The 18,658-nt window shown below is 57.4% G+C and overlaps 1 protein-coding gene across 2 annotated transcripts; it reads left to right on the forward strand.

The window, feature by feature from the left end:
• The first annotated feature begins 2,771 nt into the window (after nt 1-2,771).
• Nucleotides 2,772-18,627, forward strand: PCMTD2 (protein-L-isoaspartate (D-aspartate) O-methyltransferase domain containing 2). 2 transcript variants are annotated; one of them, XM_068150352.1, is made up of 6 exons: nt 2,772-2,959; nt 7,316-7,650; nt 9,434-9,536; nt 11,300-11,471; nt 13,148-13,271; nt 15,447-18,627. In XM_068150352.1, exons 2-6 carry the CDS (start codon nt 7,344-7,346, stop codon nt 15,812-15,814), a joined length of 1,074 nt encoding a protein of 357 aa, XP_068006453.1. In that variant the 5' UTR covers nt 2,772-2,959; nt 7,316-7,343; the 3' UTR covers nt 15,815-18,627. The 2 variants fall into 2 exon arrangements, with proteins under 2 accessions (XP_068006453.1, XP_068006452.1); XM_068150351.1 differs by lacking the exon at nt 2,772-2,959 and adding an exon at nt 3,613-4,477.
• Nucleotides 18,628-18,658: the final 31 nt, after the last annotated feature.

Here is an 18,658-nt window from a genome sequence, read left to right on the forward strand (position 1 = left end):
CAGCCCTGCCCGGGAGGATGCCCGCGGCGGTGCAGCCCTGCCCGGGAGGATGCCCGCGGCGGTGCAGCCCTGCCCGGGAGGATGCCCGCAGCAGTGCCTGTGCTGCTGGTGACACCTGGTGGTGCTTGAGAGGGCAATAGAACAACGCTGGGACGCCATCAGGGACGCCAGGCTCTGCTGTCCCAGCCCTAGGCTGCTGTTTAACACTCGCAGGAGCTGCTGGGGCTCTTCAGGACAAGGGCCTGTGGACAAGGCAGATGCAGGAGCTGCTAATCCATTGCTGACCACAACTCATGTAAAACAAAGCCCTGGATGAGCTGGAAGGACAACAGCAAGGTTTGTCCTCGTAGCAGAGGTGCTCCAGCCCTTGGGGCATCTTTGTGGCCTCCCCTGGACTTGCTCCAACAGCTCTGTGCCCTTCTGACGCCGGGGACACCAGAGCTGGAGGCAGAGTGTGAGGTGCAGCATTGGCTCTGCATGGCCATTGTGCCTTCTGTGTTAAGGTGAGGTGAGCACGATCCCCACAGCCTGTTTGGGGTGAATCAGCAAGGAGGACTTTCAGCACTAATCCCACTCTCCCAGGCAGCTGCCTTCTGCAGAATGGAAGTGCAGACATCCTGCACCCTCTGCCTGCTCGCAGCGACTGCTGTTACCACCTTAACGAAGGGAGCTGAGATAATCACTTCCAAGCATAAATACATCTCAGATGCTGATTCACTGTCTCCTGTGTGGCTCTCATTTCCCAGGGTAATTGTCATCTTTGCTCACTGCAGGGCTGTGCTGGCAGGACAGCTAATTCTTTTGTCACAATTCAAGTCCAATCAAGGCACTTTGTGTACAGGTTATTCCTTCTCCTTTCATTGCCACACTCGGAATCAAGTGACAGACTCACAGGATGCCAGCTTGGGAGGGACCCCAAGGACTCAGAGTGGAAGAGGTTGGAAGGGACCCTCCAAGGTCATCTTGTCCAACCCCTTGCAGTCAGCAGGGACAGCTCCAACCAGATCAGACTGCTCAGGGCCACATCAAGTCTGACCTTGGATGCTTCCAGACCGTCTGGTCCAACCCTTCTAGGCAGTAGCATAGTTAAAGTGAGGTGGCCCAGACCCCAGACCCAAGGCTAGTCCAGATAATGCTTTTCCACCTGCAGCCCCAGCAGTCACAGAGACGGTGCAGCACTGTGGGGGTCAGTCACAGATGAAGACAGACATGGACTTACGAGGATGATTTCTCTCAGTCTGAGGTGGGTAGCAGGAGCCAACTTTCCCCATGTCCTGCCAGGCCCTGCCAGGTTGGATACAGCCACCAGAAAAGCCTACATGGGGAGGTAAAATCTAAACCAGGTGCCCAACACTCAGCCAGACCATGTCAGGGGACAGGAATCCTCAGCTTCACAAATGGAAGTCTCCCAACATTCCATGTTTCAGTCAAGCTCCAGCCCCTGGAGTCAGGTGAGCCACAGAATCAGGTTGGAAGGGCCCCCCCTGGTACCACCTTTCTAGGTCATATTCTGGTTGAAATGCGCTGGGCCAGCACCTCCTCAGGATGGGTCTTGAAACTGTCCAGTGAGGGGAACCCACTGCTTCCCCTGGGAGGTGATTCCAGTCTCACTGTTCCCATGGGGAGGTATTTTCTTCTGGATTCCAACCAGAATCTCCCCAGAGTAACTTGTCCCCATCAGCCCTTGTCTTTCCCATGGGACTCCTTGGGAAAAGGGAGTTTCCATCTTCTTGGCCACCACTCTTTGTGTCCTGGTCCATGGCTGGCTGTCCAAAGCCAGCTCCCGCAGCTTCCCTCCTGTGGCAGCTCGCTTGGCCTTCTGATCATCCTCGTGGCTCTTCTCTGGGCCCTCCCCAGCCTGCCACATCACTTTTGAATAAGCATCTTGCTGATTTTCTCCTTGGTAAATGTCTATCTGACATTTATGATTGCAGGGGAAGAGCCACTGAAACCCAGTGAAGCCTGCTCCCCGGGCTGTGCTCACAGGCTCAGAGTGCAGAGCATCAATTAGCTCCTGGAGTAATGGTTTTATTTTTTCCCCTGTGTTCCCATGATTGTTTTTTCTTTCCCAAGCCTGACTGACGACATCAGAACATCTGGCGCTGGCCACGCTGCACACAGGAGGTTCAGCAGTAGTGGGAGGACTGCATGTGCCAGCTGGAGGCTGGCATCTCCCCAGCTCCTCGCTGGCTCCCACTGCCAGGCTGCTCCGGGAGTCCCCTCCCGCACCCCGGGAGGTTCTGCCCCGAGCCGGAGCTGTCCCAGGGGGGATGGCTGTGGAGGTGTCCCGCGGGGGATGAGGGCTGGGGGCACTGGGAGAACTGGCTGCTGAGCGGAGGAGCAGGCGGCGAAACGCAGCCCTGTGCTGGGAGCCGGCAAGCAGGGCAGGGCAGGTGGGGCAGGGCTGGGGGAACGTAGCCACGCTGGGGTGGGGAGAGCCTCCCAGGAGCTGTGCCGTGGGACTGACGGGGAAAGAAGAGACTCCCAGACTGTATTTAGGCTGGATCTGGGGTCACGCTCTTCTCGATTCACCCCAGGACAGCATTGTCCATCTTGAACAGGAGGAAACACCGCAGGCTCACCAGTGTCCCAAGGAGATCACCCCTCGGGTACTCAACGCTTCCCCTCGCCCCGTCCCACGGTGGTACAGCCTGCGCCCCCCGGCCCTGCCTGGTAGCGCCCAGAGAGCGCCCCCCGCCGGGCCGCGATGGTCTGCTCCCGGCTGCCCCCTCGCTGGCCGTGGTGCAGGCCGCGCACGCGCAGCGGCGGCTCGGGCGCTCAGCTGGGGCTGTGTTTACAGCTGCGGAGCGCGGCGGGGCCGGCGCGGGGCGAGCCGGGGCGCAGCGGGGCGGACCGGGGCGAGCCGTGCCGAGCCGTGCCGAGCCGTGCCGAGCTGCGCCGCGCTGTGCCGAGCCGTGCCGAGCTGCGCCGAGCCGCGCCGAGCCGTGCCGCGGATCAGGTACGGCTGCGGGCGGGGAGACATCCTGTGCGCGGAGCTGCGGCTGGTGCTGGTCCGATCTGAGCTCCGGGGGCCGCTGCGTCCCCCCCGAGGACCTCAGACGCTGCCCCTCGGTGCTGCCCCTGGGGCCGCGGATCCCCCCGCGGCTTTCCTCCGGCGCTCCGGCTCCTGCCGCTGCCGAGAGCTGCTCTGAGGTGGGGCCAGGGCCTTCCCCGCGTGTCCGTGTCCGTGACACCTGCTCCCCGCCAGGGCAGCGCGGGGGCTCCGCCGGTGCAGGGGAAGCGAGGGAGGTCATCCACACCGTGCTCGGCTGCAGCGCCCTCCCGCTCCCCGCCGCTCTCCGGGGCTGCAGCAGGCGGTGGCTGAGCTGTGCTGTGGGGCTGTCGTTTAACCCTCGCCTGAGAGGGCTGGAAGGGATCAGGCTGAACGCTGCCAGCTGCAGTTCTTTTTTAAGCGGCAAACAGCTTCACCTCTGTGCCTCCTGCAGCCTGTACGGCAGAGCAGGGATTGCCCTGGGAACGTGCTGGGGTGAAGAGCTGTGCATTGTTTGCAGTCTTCCCTTGTGCATCTGCCGCTGTTTGCCTTGGAGGCAATCGCTTTACATCCAGCCTGTTGCTCCGGGCCTCTGAAGGCAGCTTCTCTTCTCAGACTTGTCTGGGGCTTTTCCCTTTCTCCTTTGTTTGTTTTGGTTTGGTTGAAGGGAAAGATTGCAACATGTAATTGAGATGTTTCAGCACCGAAAGGCTGCTCGGTTGGACACCTGCGTTGGGAGCAGCTGATGGGCAGGGTTTGTTTTGCTGTGAGCTTTGATCCTGTGGAGGGAGAGATCTTGAAAAGCTGGTTAAAACCAAGCCCTACTCCAACAGGAGAAGGGAAACAAGGTTGAGCAGTGTGTGGGATTATCCCAAGGGGAATTAACACTTCAGAGTTCTCTTTTCTGCATCTAAAATGTGCATTTTCTCACCAGTAGAAGTGTTTCAGGAGGCTCTGACACCTGCCAAGGCTTGGATAGTCCTTGATCTCGGTAGAAAAGCTCTCCCATGTTGTGCAGCATGGAGGAGCAGTTGCTGATCTCTTAGCTGAGCTAACACCAGGTTGGACCACTTGTCCCAGGTGTGTGCAGTGGGGAAAGCTCGTGTGAGAGCCAGAGCAGAGCACTGTTGAAGGCACACCTCTTGGTTCCTGCTTTGGGTCTAAAAGCGCACACCTCAGGTTCAAATTTACATCATTGAATGTGTGCTTCATAACAAAAAGAGCTGGAGTGGAAGGAGCCCAGGAAGCCTAAGAACAGAACACACAAAGGAAAGTCAAGGGAATCAGCACCCTCAGGGAAGGGAGTGAGTGCAGGATGTTGCATAAAGCATCCTGAGCAAAGGGATGAGCAGCTGGATGTGTGCAGAGAGGAGAACAACAACAAAGAGCCCTGGTGGTTGCTGAACCCACCTAGGGATTCAGCTGGTTGCCTTTCCCCTGTGAAGTGGCAAAAGACAATCACTTTATTGCAGGGAAGATGAAGGAGTAAGTACAGAAAGGGGAGGGGTGGAGTTCTGTTTAGGTTTTCTTCCTGAGCTGGATTGCTGCGTTTGAGCCTTGAGGAGCTCCCTGCCTGAGCCTGCCCTGCTTTGTGTGTCTCCACAGGTAGGATGGGTGCTACTCCAATGGCTGTGACACTTCCTCAGGCTCCTTCAGCTTTCCTTTGTTTCCTCTGCGAGTTGAAAGTGTGTAATTTGCTCTTGCTGACTGGAACAAACACAGCCCAACAATTTAGCTCTGGGCAGGAATGAGCTCTGGAGCTGCTGCCTCGGTGGTTATTGCGAGCAGAGGAAAGCAGTGCCTTCAGAAATAAACCACCTCCTGCTTTCTGCAAAGGGTTTAGTTTGTTAAGACATGGGAAGGGAAGGAAAGCTGGGTTAGTGTGGGCTGCTAAATTCTGAGCTGTTCTCCCCCTCCCCCTTTTCCTCCCAAACCTGCAGGTGTTGCATACAGGAAGCCTGCAGCTCTGCTCAGTGCAGTGCACAGCCGAGGAAGGTGTTTACTTCCCTTCCCTCCATGTGGGCCAGCCTGGCTGGGCTGCTGGAGGTGACCATGTTGGTGAATTCAGAAGTGTTTGTAGTTCATAGATCTGGCACTGAAGAGTTTCCATGTTGAGGGTTGGCTCATCTCAGGGTTCAGCCCTAAGGAGTTCCACAGGCTTCAGGGGAAACTCTGCTGTTGCTGCCAGTGCTTTACCAGTGAGGGTGGCTCCAGCTCTGAGGATGAGTTGTGTCAAACTGCATTTGCTGAAGCTTTTTCTCTGGCTCTGAGTTGTTTTAACCTCTGTGAAAAGAAAACTGGAGACTTTTCAGCTTCTTTCTGCCCATGCCTTAGTCTCTCAGTTTCCCCCCAGCACTGCTGGGGATAGGAAGTCCCTGTGTGGCAGGAGTTCCAACAGGCAAGCCAGACTTGCACTGCTGGCTGGATTTGCAGTGAAAAACGGCCTGTGAGCACAGGAATAATCCTTGATATAAAAGGCTTCAGTGGAAAAGCTGATGTGGTAGTAAAGCCTTGGTGGTGTTTGAAGCAGGCATTGCACGTGTCTGGTGTGGCTTTCCCACCCGTGTCAGCTGCTCCGTGCCAGCTCTGCTGCCTTGTGGTCTTCATTGTCCGGGTAGGGGTGGATGGAGCTGCTGCTGGGGCTGGTGAGCTGCTGCTGCTGGGGCTGGTGAGCTGCTGCTGCTGGGGCTGGTGAGCTGCTGCTGCTGGGGCTGGTGAGCTGCTGCTGCTGGGGCTGGTGAGCTGCTGCTGCTGGGGCTGGTGAGCTGCTGCTGCTGGGGCTGGTGAGCTGCTGCTGCTGGGGCTGGTGAGCTGCTGCTGCTGCTGGGGCTGGTGAGCTGCTGCTGCTGCTGGGGCTGGTGAGCTGCTGCTGCTGCTGGGGCTGGTGAGCTGCTGCTGCTGGGGCTGGTGAGCTGCTGCTGCTGGGGCTGGTGAGCTGCTGCTGCTGGGGCTGGTGAGCTGCTGCTGCTGGGGCTGGTGAGCTGCTGCTGGGGCTGGTGAGCTGCTGCTGGGGCTGGTGAGCTGCTGCTGGGGCTGGTGAGCTGCTGCTGCTGGGGCTGGTGAGCTGCTGCTGCTGGGGCTGGTGAGCTGCTGCTGCTGGGGCTGGTGAGCTGCTGCTGGGGCTGGTGAGCTGCTGCTGCTGGGGCTGGTGAGCTGCTGCTGCTGCTGCTGGGGCTGGGGCTGGTGAGCTGCTGCTGGGGCTGGTGAGCTGCTGCTGGGGCTGGTGAGCTGCTGCTGGGGCTGGTGAGCTGCTGCTGCTGCTGCTGGGGCTGGTGAGCTGCTGCTGCTGCTGGGGCTGGTGAGCTGCTGCTGGGGCTGGTGAGCTGCTGCTGGGGCTGGTGAGCTGCTGCTGCTGCTGCTGGGGCTGGTGAGCTGCTGCTGCTGCTGGGGCTGGTGAGCTGCTGCTGGGGCTGGGGCTGGTGAGCTGCTGCTGGGGCTGGTGAGCTGCTGCTGGGGCTGGTGAGCTGCTGCTGCTGCTGGGGCTGGGGCTGGTGAGCTGCTGCTGCTGCTGGGGCTGGGGCTGGTGAGCTGCTGCTGCTGCTGGGGCTGGTGAGCTGCTGCTGCTGCTGGGGCTGGTGAGCTGCTGCTGCTGCTGGGGCTGGTGAGCTGCTGCTGCTGCTGGGGCTGGTGAGCTGCTGCTGGGGCTGGTGAGCTGCTGCTGGGGCTGGTGAGCTGCTGCTGGGGCTGGTGAGCTGCTGCTGGGGCTGGTGAGCTGCTGCTGGGGCTGGTGAGCTGCTGCTGGGGCTGGTGAGCTGCTGCTGGGGCTGGTGAGCTGCTGCTGGGGCTGGTGAGCTGCTGCTGGGGCTGGTGAGCTGCTGCTGGGGCTGGTGAGCTGCTGCTGGGGCTGGTGAGCTGCTGCTGGGGCTGGTGAGCTGCTGCTGGGGCTGGTGAGCTGCTGCTGGGGCTGGTGAGCTGCTGCTGGGGCTGGTGAGCTGCTGCTGGGGCTGGTGAGCTGCTGCTGGGGCTGGTGAGCTGCTGCTGCTGCTGCTGCTGCTGGGGCTGGTGAGCTGCTGCTGCTGCTGCTGCTGCTGGGGCTGGTGAGCTGCTGCTGCTGGGGCTGGTGAGCTGCTGCTGCTGGGGCTGGTGAGCTGCTGCTGCTGGGGCTGGTGAGCTGCTGCTGCTGGGGCTGGTGAGCTGCTGCTGCTGGGGCTGGTGAGCTGCTGCTGCTGGGGCTGGTGAGCTGCTGCTGCTGGGGCTGGTGAGCTGCTGCTGCTGGGGCTGGTGAGCTGCTGCTGCTGGTCCCTAGAGCGCCTGAAGGTCTCAGAGTGCCCCGGCGAGGCCAGCTGCCCGTTCTGTGCCTCACCTTCCTCATGGCTCTGTCAGTTTCAGGGCTGCAGGCCAGCTGCCGAGGATGGGAGGTGCGGTGAGCGCCGGCGAGGACAACGATGAGCTGATTGACAACCTGAAGGAGGCGCAGTACATCCGGACGGAGCTGGTGGAGCAGGCCTTCCGAGCCATCGACAGAGCCGATTACTACCTGGAGGAGTTCAAGGACAATGCCTACAAGGATCTGGCCTGGAAGCACGGCAACATCCATCTCTCGGCGCCGTGCATTTACTCTGAGGTGATGGAGGCTTTGGACCTGCAGCCAGGGCTGTCCTTTCTGAATCTTGGCAGTGGCACTGGTTATCTGAGCTCTATGGTTGGACTCATCCTGGGTAAATAACTTTTCAGTCCTCTTAATCGTTTGCACTAGGTGGAAAAAGAGGTTTTGGAAGTGGCAGTGAAGCGTTCCTCAGGGGCTGAAACCGAGGAGCAGGCAGGGGCATGAGGAGCACCTTCACCAGCACCTCGCAGCCTTCTCTCTGGAGCTGGATGGGACCCAGATTGCTGTGTCAGTTCAGAAGGGGCAGTGTAGCCACATGAGTGGCTGTAGAAGATTCCTCTGAGCCTGGGCACAAACTTGGGTTCATTTCTGCCCAAGCAAGAGCCCAGCCCAGGGGCAGCAGTGCCATCGTCACACTGGCGCTGAGCATGCCCCCAGGAGCAGCCTTCTCCATGCCAGGCTCCTATCCACACTGCCCTGTCTAGACTGAAGCATGTTTGAGATCCAGTTCTGACTCCTCCCAGCACAGGGGTGGGGATGACCTCTGGAAAGCAGTCCATGAACTGGAGCTGGCTTTGTGCCCACATCTGCAGGGGGCACACAGCATCACAGTGCAGTTACACAACTGCAGTCAGCCTGATGTGTCTCAGTCAGCAGTTGTGCTGCAGAGTGGAGAGCAAATGACCACAGGGTACAAGAGTGCTCCCAGCCCAGAGCCAGCCCAGTCCTGGGCTGATCCCCAGCAGCATGGGCAGCAGGTGGAGGGAGGGGATTCTGCCCCTCTGCTGCACCCTGCTGAGACTCTGCCTGCAGGGCTGGGGCCAGCTCTGGAGTCCTCAGCACAGACATGGAGCAGGGCCAGGGGAGGCCATAGCAATGCTGGCACTGCTGGAAGCCCTCTGCTGTGAGCCAGGCTGAGAGAGTTGGGGTTGGGCAGCCTGGAGGAGAGAAGGCTTCAAGGAGACCTCCTGGTGGCCTTGCAGTGCATAAAGGGGCCAGAAGAAAGCTGGGGACAGACTTTTGAGCAGGGCCTGTTGGGCCAGGCCGAGGGGAGATGGTTTGAACTAAAGGAGGAGATTCAGAGTGGAGAGAAGGGAGAAGTGTTTGACACTGAGGGTGGTGAGAGCCTGGCCTGAGCTGCCCCATGCCTGGCACCAGTGCAGGCCAGGTTGGTTGTGGCTGTGAGCAACCTGCTCTGCTTGGGGATGCCCCCCTGCCTGCAGAGGTCTCTGCCAACCCGAAGCAGTCTGTGATTCAGTGTTTCCCTCCTGGGGAGGTATCACCAGTTCTAGCTGCTGAAACATTTGCTGTGGTCAGGATGGAGCCTCACTCCCACCTCCCCTTAGTGATGTGTTGGGGTTACCCAGGATGCCAGCAGGTAACCCCAAGGCTTCTGAACTCTGTTGTAGTTTTGGAAGCTATGGAGTCAGTTCTGGCTGTGAAATGCTGAACAGCTTCTGTGTTCCTCAGCACAGTTTTGCTGCTGGGACAGTGTCTGGTAGCCCTTCTGCTTCCCCTGAGGCTTTTGCCATGTAAAAGGGTGTAGAAAGAGCAGGAAGTTTTTTCTTTTAGAGGGAGGTTAAAAGACAGAGGTCAGTGCTCTCCCCTGGGATTTTCTCCAGGGGGTCACTTTCCCAGCAGGAACATCAACATCTCTCCTGCAGAGGGATTCCCTGCCTGCTTGAGAGGACGGGGTTCAGAACCAGAGGTGGCAGGTGAAGGGTTGCAGGCCCCACTGGGGCACTGGGGGAGCAGTCTGTCCTGGGGGCACCCCAGGGCTCTCCATGCTGCCAGGTGCTGTGTGCCAGGTGCTGTGTGCCAGGTGCTGTGTGCCAGGTGCTGTGTGCCAGGTGCTGTGTGCTGGCTCTCCCTTGCTCAGCGCGCTGCGCCCGCAGGTCCCTTCGGCGTCAACCACGGCGTGGAGCTGCACTCCGACGTCACCGAGTACGCCAAGCAGAAGCTGGACTTCTTCATCAGAACCAGTGACAGCTTTGACAGGTGAGAGCAGGGGATCCTGCCTCCCCCTTCTGCACTGGCTTTGGCCACAGCAGCTCTTGCTGCTGTGTGGCAGCTCTGCATCCAGGGTGATCTGAGGATTCTGGCTCCCTGGGCTTGCTGAGCTGCAGCCTGTGACCTCTGCTGCTGCTCTGTGTGGTGCAGGAGAGTGCTCAGTGCTCTTAGGAGGGGAGCTGCAGAGCTTAGGGGGAGCTGGGGAGGGTTGTTGAATTGGAAATGCACTTGCAGGTAACAGCTGGAAACTGGCAGGTAATGCCAGGAGCTGGGGTTGTGAGCCTGGAGAAGAGGAGGCTGAGAGGAGATCTCTGCTCCCTGCAGCTCCCTGCGAGGTGGTTGGGGTGAGGTGGGGTTTGTCTCATTCATCCCCCTCCTCTCAGGTGACAGAATAAGAGGAAATGGCCTGAAATTGTGCCAGGGCAGGGTTTCTTTCCTGCAAGAGTGGTCAGGGACTGACACAGGCTGCCCAGGGAGTGGAGTCCCCAGCCCTGGAGGTGTTCAAGAAACCTGTGGCCGTGGCTCTGGGGCCATGGTTTGGTGGCCAGGGTGCTGTTGGGCTGATGCTTGGGCTGGATGATCTCAGAGGGCTTCTCCAACCCCAACAATTCTCTGATTCTACAGCAGTTAGGTTTGTGACCAGGGGTCTGCTTGTCAGAAGGATATGAACTGATCACTGTCTTGGACTCCTATTTTATCTGAGGGGAAGACAAAGGCTGGCTTAAAATGAGAAGGTAGTTTTATGATGATGGAGTTGGTACTAAAGCTGCTTGGCCTTTGGTTTGTGCTCTTCCTTAGAGCCCTCAGTTTGCTGTCACAAGTAATAACTTTGCAGCAAGATAACCACTGCCAGCAGCAGCCTCAGCCAGGAAGGTTGTGCCTGTCATGGGTTTGGATCCCTCTCAGTGTGTTCCAACAGGGAAGTGTCTCTGGACACCTGACAGTGCTCCTCTGTGGGAGGAAGAGAATGAAAGTTGTGACATGCTGGAATCTGAACTCCTCAGCCTGGTGCTGTTTCTGCTGTACTGGAGAGCTGCTGATGGCAGGGGCTGAGTGCTCTTGATGCTGGCAGCAGACTGAAAGTGTTTTGGCATGGATGCTGCTTCTGCATAGATAACAGCATGGACTCCCAGCCCAGCCCCATCCTCAGCCTGTCCTGGGCTGAGCCCCAGCAGCATGGGCAGCAGGGGCAGGGAGGGGATTCTGCCCCTCTGCTGTGCTCTGCTGAGACCTCCCCTGCAGTGCTGGGGCAGCTCTGGAGTCCTCAGCAAAGTACAGACAGGGACCTGCTGGAGCAGGGCCAGAGGAGGCCACAGCAATGATGAGAGGGCTGGAAGCTCTCTGCTGTGAGGCCAGGCTGAGAGAGTTGGGGCTGTGCAGCCTGGACAAGAGGAGGCTCCGGGGAGGCCTTGGAGCAGCCTTGAGGTGTTGGAAGGAGGTAAGGAGAGCTGGGGACAGGATGAGGTGTGGCTGCAGACTGGGAGAAGCTCAGTTTAGATGAGACACAAGGAAGAAATTCTTCCCCATGGGGGTGGTGAGGCACAGGAGCAGCTTGCCCAGGGGAGTTCTGGAGGCTCCAAGGCTGTGAGTGTTCACAGGCAGGAGGGCTGAGGCCTGGAGCAGGCTGGTCTGCTGGGAGGTCCCTTCCAGCTCACACTGCTCTCTGGTTGCTTTTTCCATGGTTTCATTTTTGTCAGTTCCTTTGCTCAGTTGTAAGGTTCCTGTTCCCTTCCTGTCTCCCTCCCTGCCAGGTTTGAGTTCTGTGAGCCATCTTTTGTCACTGGCAACTGCCTGGAGATCTCCCCGGACTGCACGCAGTATGACCGCGTCTACTGCGGCGCTGGCGTCCAGAAGGAGCACGAGGACTACATGAAGAACCTCTTGAAAGTGGGGGGGATTCTTGTCATGCCTCTGGAGGAGAAGGTTGAGTGATCTTTACATCTCTTCCAGTTCTTTATCCTCCTCTCAGTTTGGTCAGCAGCTCTTCCTTCAGCCTGCCCCTCTGCAGCAGTTGAGGGAGGCCTGGAGTCCACCGCCCCGGCTCTGCCATTTGTCCCTGGTTCTGGGCTGCTCGCTGCAAAGCAGCTTCTGTGCTGCAAAGCAGCTCCCCTGCTGCTGCAAAGCAGCTCCCATGCTGCAAAGCAGCTCCCCTGCTGCTGCAAAGCAGCTCCCATGCTGCAAAGCAGCTCCCCTGCGGCTGCAAAGCAGCTTCTGTGCTGCAAAGCAGCTCCCCTGCGGCTGCAAAGCAGCTCCCCTGCTGCTGCAAAGCAGCTTCTGTGCTGCAAAGCAGCTCCCCTGCTGCTGCAAAGCAGCTTCTGTGCTGCAAAGCAGCTCCCCTGCTGCTGCAAAGCAGCTCCCATGCTGCAAAGCAGCCCCCCTGCTGCTGCAAAGCAGCTCCCATGCTGCAAAGACTTGCCAGCATGCTGCATCAGCTGCGAGCTGCATCATCTGTTGCAGCAGGAGAAGGGGAGGTGGTTTAAGCTAACAGAGGGGAGATTCAGCTAGGTAGAAGGAAGGATATAAAGGAGAGATGAGAAACCAGCTGGGAAGCTGGCACTGCTGAGGGGATGTCTGCTGGGTGGTGCTGGTAAAGCAGCCTGAGCAGGAGCTGTTAGCTGCTCTGAGTGTCTCTCACACTGCAAACCCAGCAAGCTTCAGGAAGTGCTTAGGAATAAACAGGAGCTGTGTTGAGCTGCCTCAGGACAGCAGAGGAGTGGCTGTGTTGTTCAGCTTCTGTTGAAATCAGCCCTTCAGTGCAGGGCCTCAAGCTCCTGAGGCTTTGGATCATGTAAGGAAAGCAGAAGCATCACAGAGTTGGTTTTGCCTTCTGAACTGATTCAGAAATGCTGTGGGCAAAACCTCTTTCTGTGGGGGTGAAGTGACTGCTTTTGAAGCTAAGCAGCAAGTGACAGGATGAGAAGAAACAGCCTCAGGTTTCCCCAGGGGAGGCTCAGGTTGGACAGGAGGAGCAATTTCATTCCCAAAAGGGTTGTCCAGGCCTGGCCCAGGCTGCCCAGGGCAGTGGTGGAGTCCCCAGCCCTGGAGAGGTTTCAGAGCCCTGGAGAGGGGTGCTGAGGGTCATGGCTTAGTGGTGGCCTGGTGGTGCTGGGCATGATGGCCTTGGAGGCATTTCCAAGTGGAATCATTCCATGGGTGTAAGATCTGGGGAAGCAGGGGGACCCAAACTGCTGTTGCCACAGACGGAGTTCCTTGGGGTTAATCTTGTCAGGAGTTCTCAAGGTCCTCAGAAAAGCCTCAGAGTCTCTGCTGGTGACTTAAACTTTTCCTCCTGTAGCTTTCACCACTTGTCCAGGCAGAAAAATTGCTTGTTCATTCTCTGTGCCCCTGTGTGTGCCTGCCTGTGCCCCTGTGTGTGCCTGCCTGTGCCCCTGTGGGTGCCTGCCTGTGCCTGTGGGTGCCTGCCTGTGCCCCTGTGGGTGCCTGCCTGTGCCCCTGTGGGTGCCTGCCTGTGCCCCTGTGGGTGCCTGCCTGTGCCCCTGTGGGTGCCTGCCTGTGCCCCTGTGTGTCTGCCTGTGTGTGAGTGCAGAGCCCTGCCTGCCACTCTCACAGTGTTCAATCCTCTCCTTCTTGTGCTGTAGCTGACCAAGATCACTCGTACTGGCCCTTCTGCCTGGGAGACCAAGAAGATCCTGGCTGTGTCCTTTGCTCCCCTGGTCCAGCCAAGCCAGGCAGACTCAGGGAAGTCCAGGCTCGTGCACTTGCGTGAGTAGAGACCCTCCAGGCTGGGGGGAGCTTCCCTTGCCTCTGGGGCCTTGGTGGCCACCTTGCCTCCTCAGCTGTCATATCCCTGTGAATCCTTCAGGGGAGAATTACTTCAGCTGCTTCCTGCTCTGAGCAGTTTTGTCACTCTGGAGTTGTTGGGGTTGGAAAAGGCCTCTGAGGGGCTCCAGTCCAACCATCAGCCCAACCCCACCCTGGCCATCAAGCCCTGGCCCCAAGTGCCAGGGCCACAGGTTTCTTGCACACCCCCAGGGCTGGGGACTCCGCCACCTCCCTGGGCAGCCTCTGCCAGTCCCTGACCACTCTTCAGGAAAGAGTTTTTCTCCTGAGCTCCAACCTAAGCCTCCCCTGGCACAATTTCAGGCCACAAAATAACTGTGGGGGCCTGGTGCAAGAATCCTCATTTCAGGTTGTGATTGCTTGTGAACTTGCTCCTGAGCTTGGTGGGAATCTGGTTTTGCACACCCAGGGACAGCTGCTTTGCCCCAGGCTGATGACTGTCACGGTTCTCAGGCCATGGGGATGACACATACACAAGCACTCCCTGTCAGCAAACATCTTCAGCTGCCCAGAGGCTCTCCCCTCCAGAACTCAGAATGATTCTGGACCTGCAGTGCTTGAGGGAGGGACAAGTTGAGCAGTTTTTGGTGAGCTGTTTGAAACGCAGGTCGTAGGCAGTGGCCTCAATCTCCAGATTAAGCTTGCCCTGCAGAAGGGCCTCTTAAGAACTCGTGCAGGCAGAGACACTTCCATGGAGGGATTAGTCAGGCTTTGTTCCTATTCGGGAAGGTGTCTGCGTGACAAAAGGCAGCTCAGGCAGAGCCCTCCCGCTGCTGAGGTCCTTTCAGTGCCTGTTTCAGCGAGCTCTGCCTGGTGGCTTTGTGGTGCAGGTGCATGTTCCATGCATTGTCTCTCTGATTCCTTCATTCAGGTCGAAGGATTTTCACCTCCCAGCAGAGGACAGAGCTCTGTGGTGCAGTGTCGATGCATGTCAGGAGATGGGTGTGATGTGTGTGCAGCGAGAGCTTTTGCCTCTTTAGCTTCGGGAGTTGTGCTGTGCACTTCCAGGCTGGCAGCAAAGAGGTGCTGAGGACAGAAGAGTTTTCCAAGCCCTGGTGGTGGGAAGGATTTTAACACAATGACCTATTGTATGTGCCTGTGATTAACACCTAGCAAAGGGTTTCCAGCCTTGTTTCACCCACTCGGGTCTGAAGCAACTGCTGAAGGGCAGGCTGAACTTTCAGAAGTGAAGAACTTGGCCTTGCTGAGGGGAAGAATTATTTAATGGAAGAATTGATTGGATTTCAGGTCTGGTTATCTCCAGCAGGAAAATAAACCCTCTCTGAGTTAGCAACCAGCCATGGCTTCAGTCACTGAGCCTGCACCTGTGCAGTCTGTAAGACACCTGTATCTCCAAATGATCACCAGGATCTAGTGGAGGATGCTGGCTGCAGGGGGGGTGGACTGGATGACCTTTGGAGGTCCCTTCCAAGCCAGACCATTCTGTGATTCCATGATGTGACATCAAGTGTGGAGTTTGTCCTTCATCCCATTCTTCAGTTAATGAGAGAAAAGTGTCATGAAATGTTTGTTTGGCAGCCTCCAGCCCAGTTTATCAGAGCTGACAGCAGCTGAATGGAGCTGGCTCTGGAACCCCAGCAGGGAACTCCAGTGGCCTGGTTTTAATGTCGAACAAATACAACTTAAGGCTGAGAGCCCTGGGGCTGTGCAGTCCGGGGAAGGGAAGGCTGAGAGGGGATCTGACTAATGTTGATTCTATCTAAAGGGTGGGGGGCAAGGAGCAGGGGCCAGGCTCTTTGCAGTGGTGTCCTGTGGTAGGGGAAGGGGCAGGGGACACAAACTGGAACCCAGGAACTTCCACCTCAAAGTGAAGAGAAACTTCTGTACCAGGAGGGTTCAGAGCCCTGCAGCAGGCTGCCCAGGGAGGTTGTGGAGTCTCCTTCTCTGGAGACCTTCAAGAGCTGTTTGGATGCATTCCTGTGTGACCTGCTGTGGGTGACCTGCTCTGGCCGGGGGGTTGGAGGTGGTCGGTGGAGCTCCCTTCCAGCCCCAGGCTTTCCGCAGCGCCTCCGTTCTCTGACCCTGCGTTGGAGGGAGGTTTCCCCTTACCTGCTCACTCTCCTCGTTCTGTTTCAGCCCCCGTGGCTGTTCGCAGCCTCCAGGACCTGGCTCGCATAGCCATCAGAGGAACCATCAAGAAGATCATCCACCAGGAGGCCCTGAGCAGGAGCGGCCCCGGGCTGAAGAGCCCCCCGCGGTTCAAGCGGCGCCGCCTGCGCCGCCGGCGGCTGGAGACCATCGTGTTCCTGGACAAGGAGGTGTTCGCCAGCCGCATCTCCAGCCCCTCGGACGACAACAACAACAGCGAGGACACCGAGGAGGAGGATCCCAAACCCTCTGAACTAAAGCCAGAGCCCCCTGTGAACTTTCTGAGGGAAAAGGTCTTGAGCCTGCCTTTGCCTGACCCCTTGAAGTACTACCTGCTGTACTACAGGGAGAAGTAATTCCCTCCTCCCGGAGAGTGGGGAGTAGGCAGGAGATGCTACTTAGGGCTTGACAAACCTATACCACTTGCTTGCCTGCTAAACGACCACCCGAGGCAGTAGGCTGGCTGGGGAATGTGGCTCCTGTGCACTTAAACTCGATAGCTTTGAAGTTTTTGTTTAGTTCCTTCTATCTCCTGGGTTGTGTGCTAGAGTTTGATCCTGCAGCAGGGGTTCCTTAGGAAGCAAGTTGGTGAAGTGCTGAGCTGCTGGTGGAGAGGAGGATTGGATTCACTGAGACTGTGCAGAGACATGAAATGCCTCCTGGCTGCTCTGCTGTGCTGCAGCTTCCAATCCTTTCAAGCAGTTCCCTGAAGACCTTGGCTGTCTCTGCTCCCTCCCTCTGCACCTGCCACAGCTTTCCTGTGGGCTGTGTGTAAGGGAGGCTGAAGATGATTAGTGAGAGCAAACCTGGGCAGATCCTGCCCCTTCCAGTCACCTGAGCACAGCACAACGCTGACAGGAAGGGAGGAGTCCTCGGTGTTACCCTCGGTGCTATCCAGGCTCTGAAGCAGGAGGGAAGCATCAGCTCCTCGCTGCTTGGGCTCAGTTTTGCTTAGAAATGAGCTCTAATTTGTCAGTAGAAGGTTAAGGAGTATAAATGTTTCAGGGGGCACTGGTTTTCCTGGTGGGGAAGCAGCTGTTCTGGTGAGTTGCTCTGAGAGAGGCAAAGCTCTTGCTTGGTTTCATTTGTTAAAGCAATGGAGGCAGGGGGAGAATTGCAAACCTGATCAGCTTGGGAGAGTCAGGGTTGGGGCTATTGTCTGTGGAGATGTTTGCAGAGGAACTCTGGGTGGGGAGGAGGGTAGAGAGGGGAAGCAGAGCAGAGAGGTGGTGAAAACTTGTCTGTGAAAGCAGAATCTGTGGATTTTGCTTCTGTGCTGAAGAAAGCAGAATGCAACCTGCTGGGCTGAGCAGAGCCCTTTGTGTCCTGGTGAATCAGCCAAGTGGAGCTCTGTGGAGGGTGTGTAGAACCTGGGAACAGTCCAGAAAGCCACAGTGGTGCAGTCCTTGGTGCTGCTGTGTGTGTGTGCACCCTGCAGGTGGCTGCAGCACAGCCATGCACACACCATCCACGCTCCTGGCTGGAGGGATGTTGGTCCCCTTGCTAGGCAGTGCTCTTCCTGCAGTGATTAAGCAGATGTTTTACCAGGCTCATGCAGAAGGACCTTGCCCCCTGCAGTCCTGTGGATGTGAGCTCTCAGTTTTTATCCCCAAGTCTTCCTGAAATGGTGGTGGAAGGAGATAGGTTTAGGAAGAGAAGTTTGGATCAGCCTTTGGAGGAATCTACCTAAACCGTTAGAGGCTGGAGAGAAACCTTCAGGCTTCTGTTGATGTCAGACATCCCTACAGCTCAGAGGGGGCTAAAACTCCCTTCTCAGTAGGTAGTGAAGCTATGGTAAGGCACTGCCCCGGCAGAAGGGCTTCAGCTGGTGTCACTTTGGCAGCTTCTGGCACCTGGCTGTGTGAGGAGGAATGGATGAGGAGCGGCCACGAACCCGCTGGGGTTTGGGTCAGTTGTGCTGCTGGCACTGCTTGCTCCGTGCTGAGCAGGGACTCCAAGCTCTGTGTGGCTTGAAAATAAACAGATGACTTTGATGTCTGAGTCTGAGGTGGAGAACTCTTCCTTTCTCTTAATGTTCTGGGTGTGTTTTTAAGAGTGTCAGATAATGTGGTGCCTGCCCTGTGGCTGCTGGCACCTGGCATGGCTGTGGGCTGTCCCAAGTCTCCACTTCTGCTCTCAGGGCACCCCGAAGCACCTTGCTCCCTCAGGAGTTTCATTGCTCAAACAGGGCAGTTCTGTGGTTGGATATGGGAAAGTCTAGAAAAGGGCAGACTGAGGCTGGAGATGAGGAAGGAATTCTTTCCAGTGAGGGGAGGGAGACACTGGCACAGGCTGCCCGGGGAGGCTGTGGCTGTCCCCTGCCTGGAGGTGTTCCAGGCCAGGCTGGATGAGGCCTGGAGCAGCCTGGGCTGGGGGGAGGTGTCCCTGCCCGTGGCAGGGGGCTGGAGCTGGGTGAGCTTTGAGCTCCCTTCCAAGCCAAACCTTTCTGTGATTCTCTGAAGGTCTTGCTGAGAACCTGTTAAAGCTGACCGGTGCTGGGAGAATTCTCTCTCATTTATCCCTGCTGGCTTTTCACCCCCATCCCCCCCCAGCTGTCAGAAGATCTCTCAGCAGCTTTTTCACCAGGTTTGCCTTTCTTTCTTTGCTTTCAATTGCATTTGCTGGACTTTTGTAACTTTCCACAAGATGCCCAAACAAATACTGCTGTTCTGCCCTGGAAGTTACTGACTGAATAAATACTGACACAGGAAGGTTTTGTTCTGGGTTGTCAGAGTATCCTCAGACCCCAGAGACCCAAACAGCCCCACAGCAGGAATGTGAGAGCTGTGAGCTGGGGGTGCTCCCAGCCTGGCAGTGAAGGGCAGCTGGAGCCCTTTCCCCTGGGCACAGACTCTTGCACTGTGGCTTTCTTTGTGGATCAACTGCAGCACTGCTGCCTTTGCAGAGTCTGGAGGCTGCCTGGGGAGTTATTCCCTGCTCTGATTTCCTCTTCATTTTCACATTTTAACTTCCTTTCAGGTTTTGATGCCACATGCAGAAAGACCTGAACTTGAAGCTGCTTTAATCAGTAGTGTGTAAGCTACCCAAACAAAGCTCTCTGGAGAAGCCAGAGGGAGGCTGGCCTGAGGCATGCACAAGTGTTACTCAATTTCAACTCCAAGAGGTGTTTCTGTATCAACGAATTCAGTAAAGACTTTTTTGCCTTCTTGCCTGGGCTCTGCATCTTCTTGTGGCCAGGA

Source organism: Melanerpes formicivorus, unplaced genomic scaffold (genome assembly GCF_026170545.1).
Source record: "Melanerpes formicivorus ecotype bairdi unplaced genomic scaffold, bMelFor1.0.p_v2 SCAF_19, whole genome shotgun sequence".
Taxonomy (NCBI): domain Eukaryota; kingdom Metazoa; phylum Chordata; class Aves; order Piciformes; family Picidae; genus Melanerpes; species Melanerpes formicivorus.

Coding starts and splice junctions, on each gene's coding strand:
- PCMTD2 (XM_068150351.1), top strand. Junction 9,537..11,299: donor ACCAGTGACAGCTTTGACAG/GTGAGAGCAGGG, acceptor CCTCCCTGCCAG/GTTTGAGTTCTGTGAGCCAT. Junction 13,272..15,446: donor GTCCAGGCTCGTGCACTTGC/GTGAGTAGAGAC, acceptor GTTCTGTTTCAG/CCCCCGTGGCTGTTCGCAGC.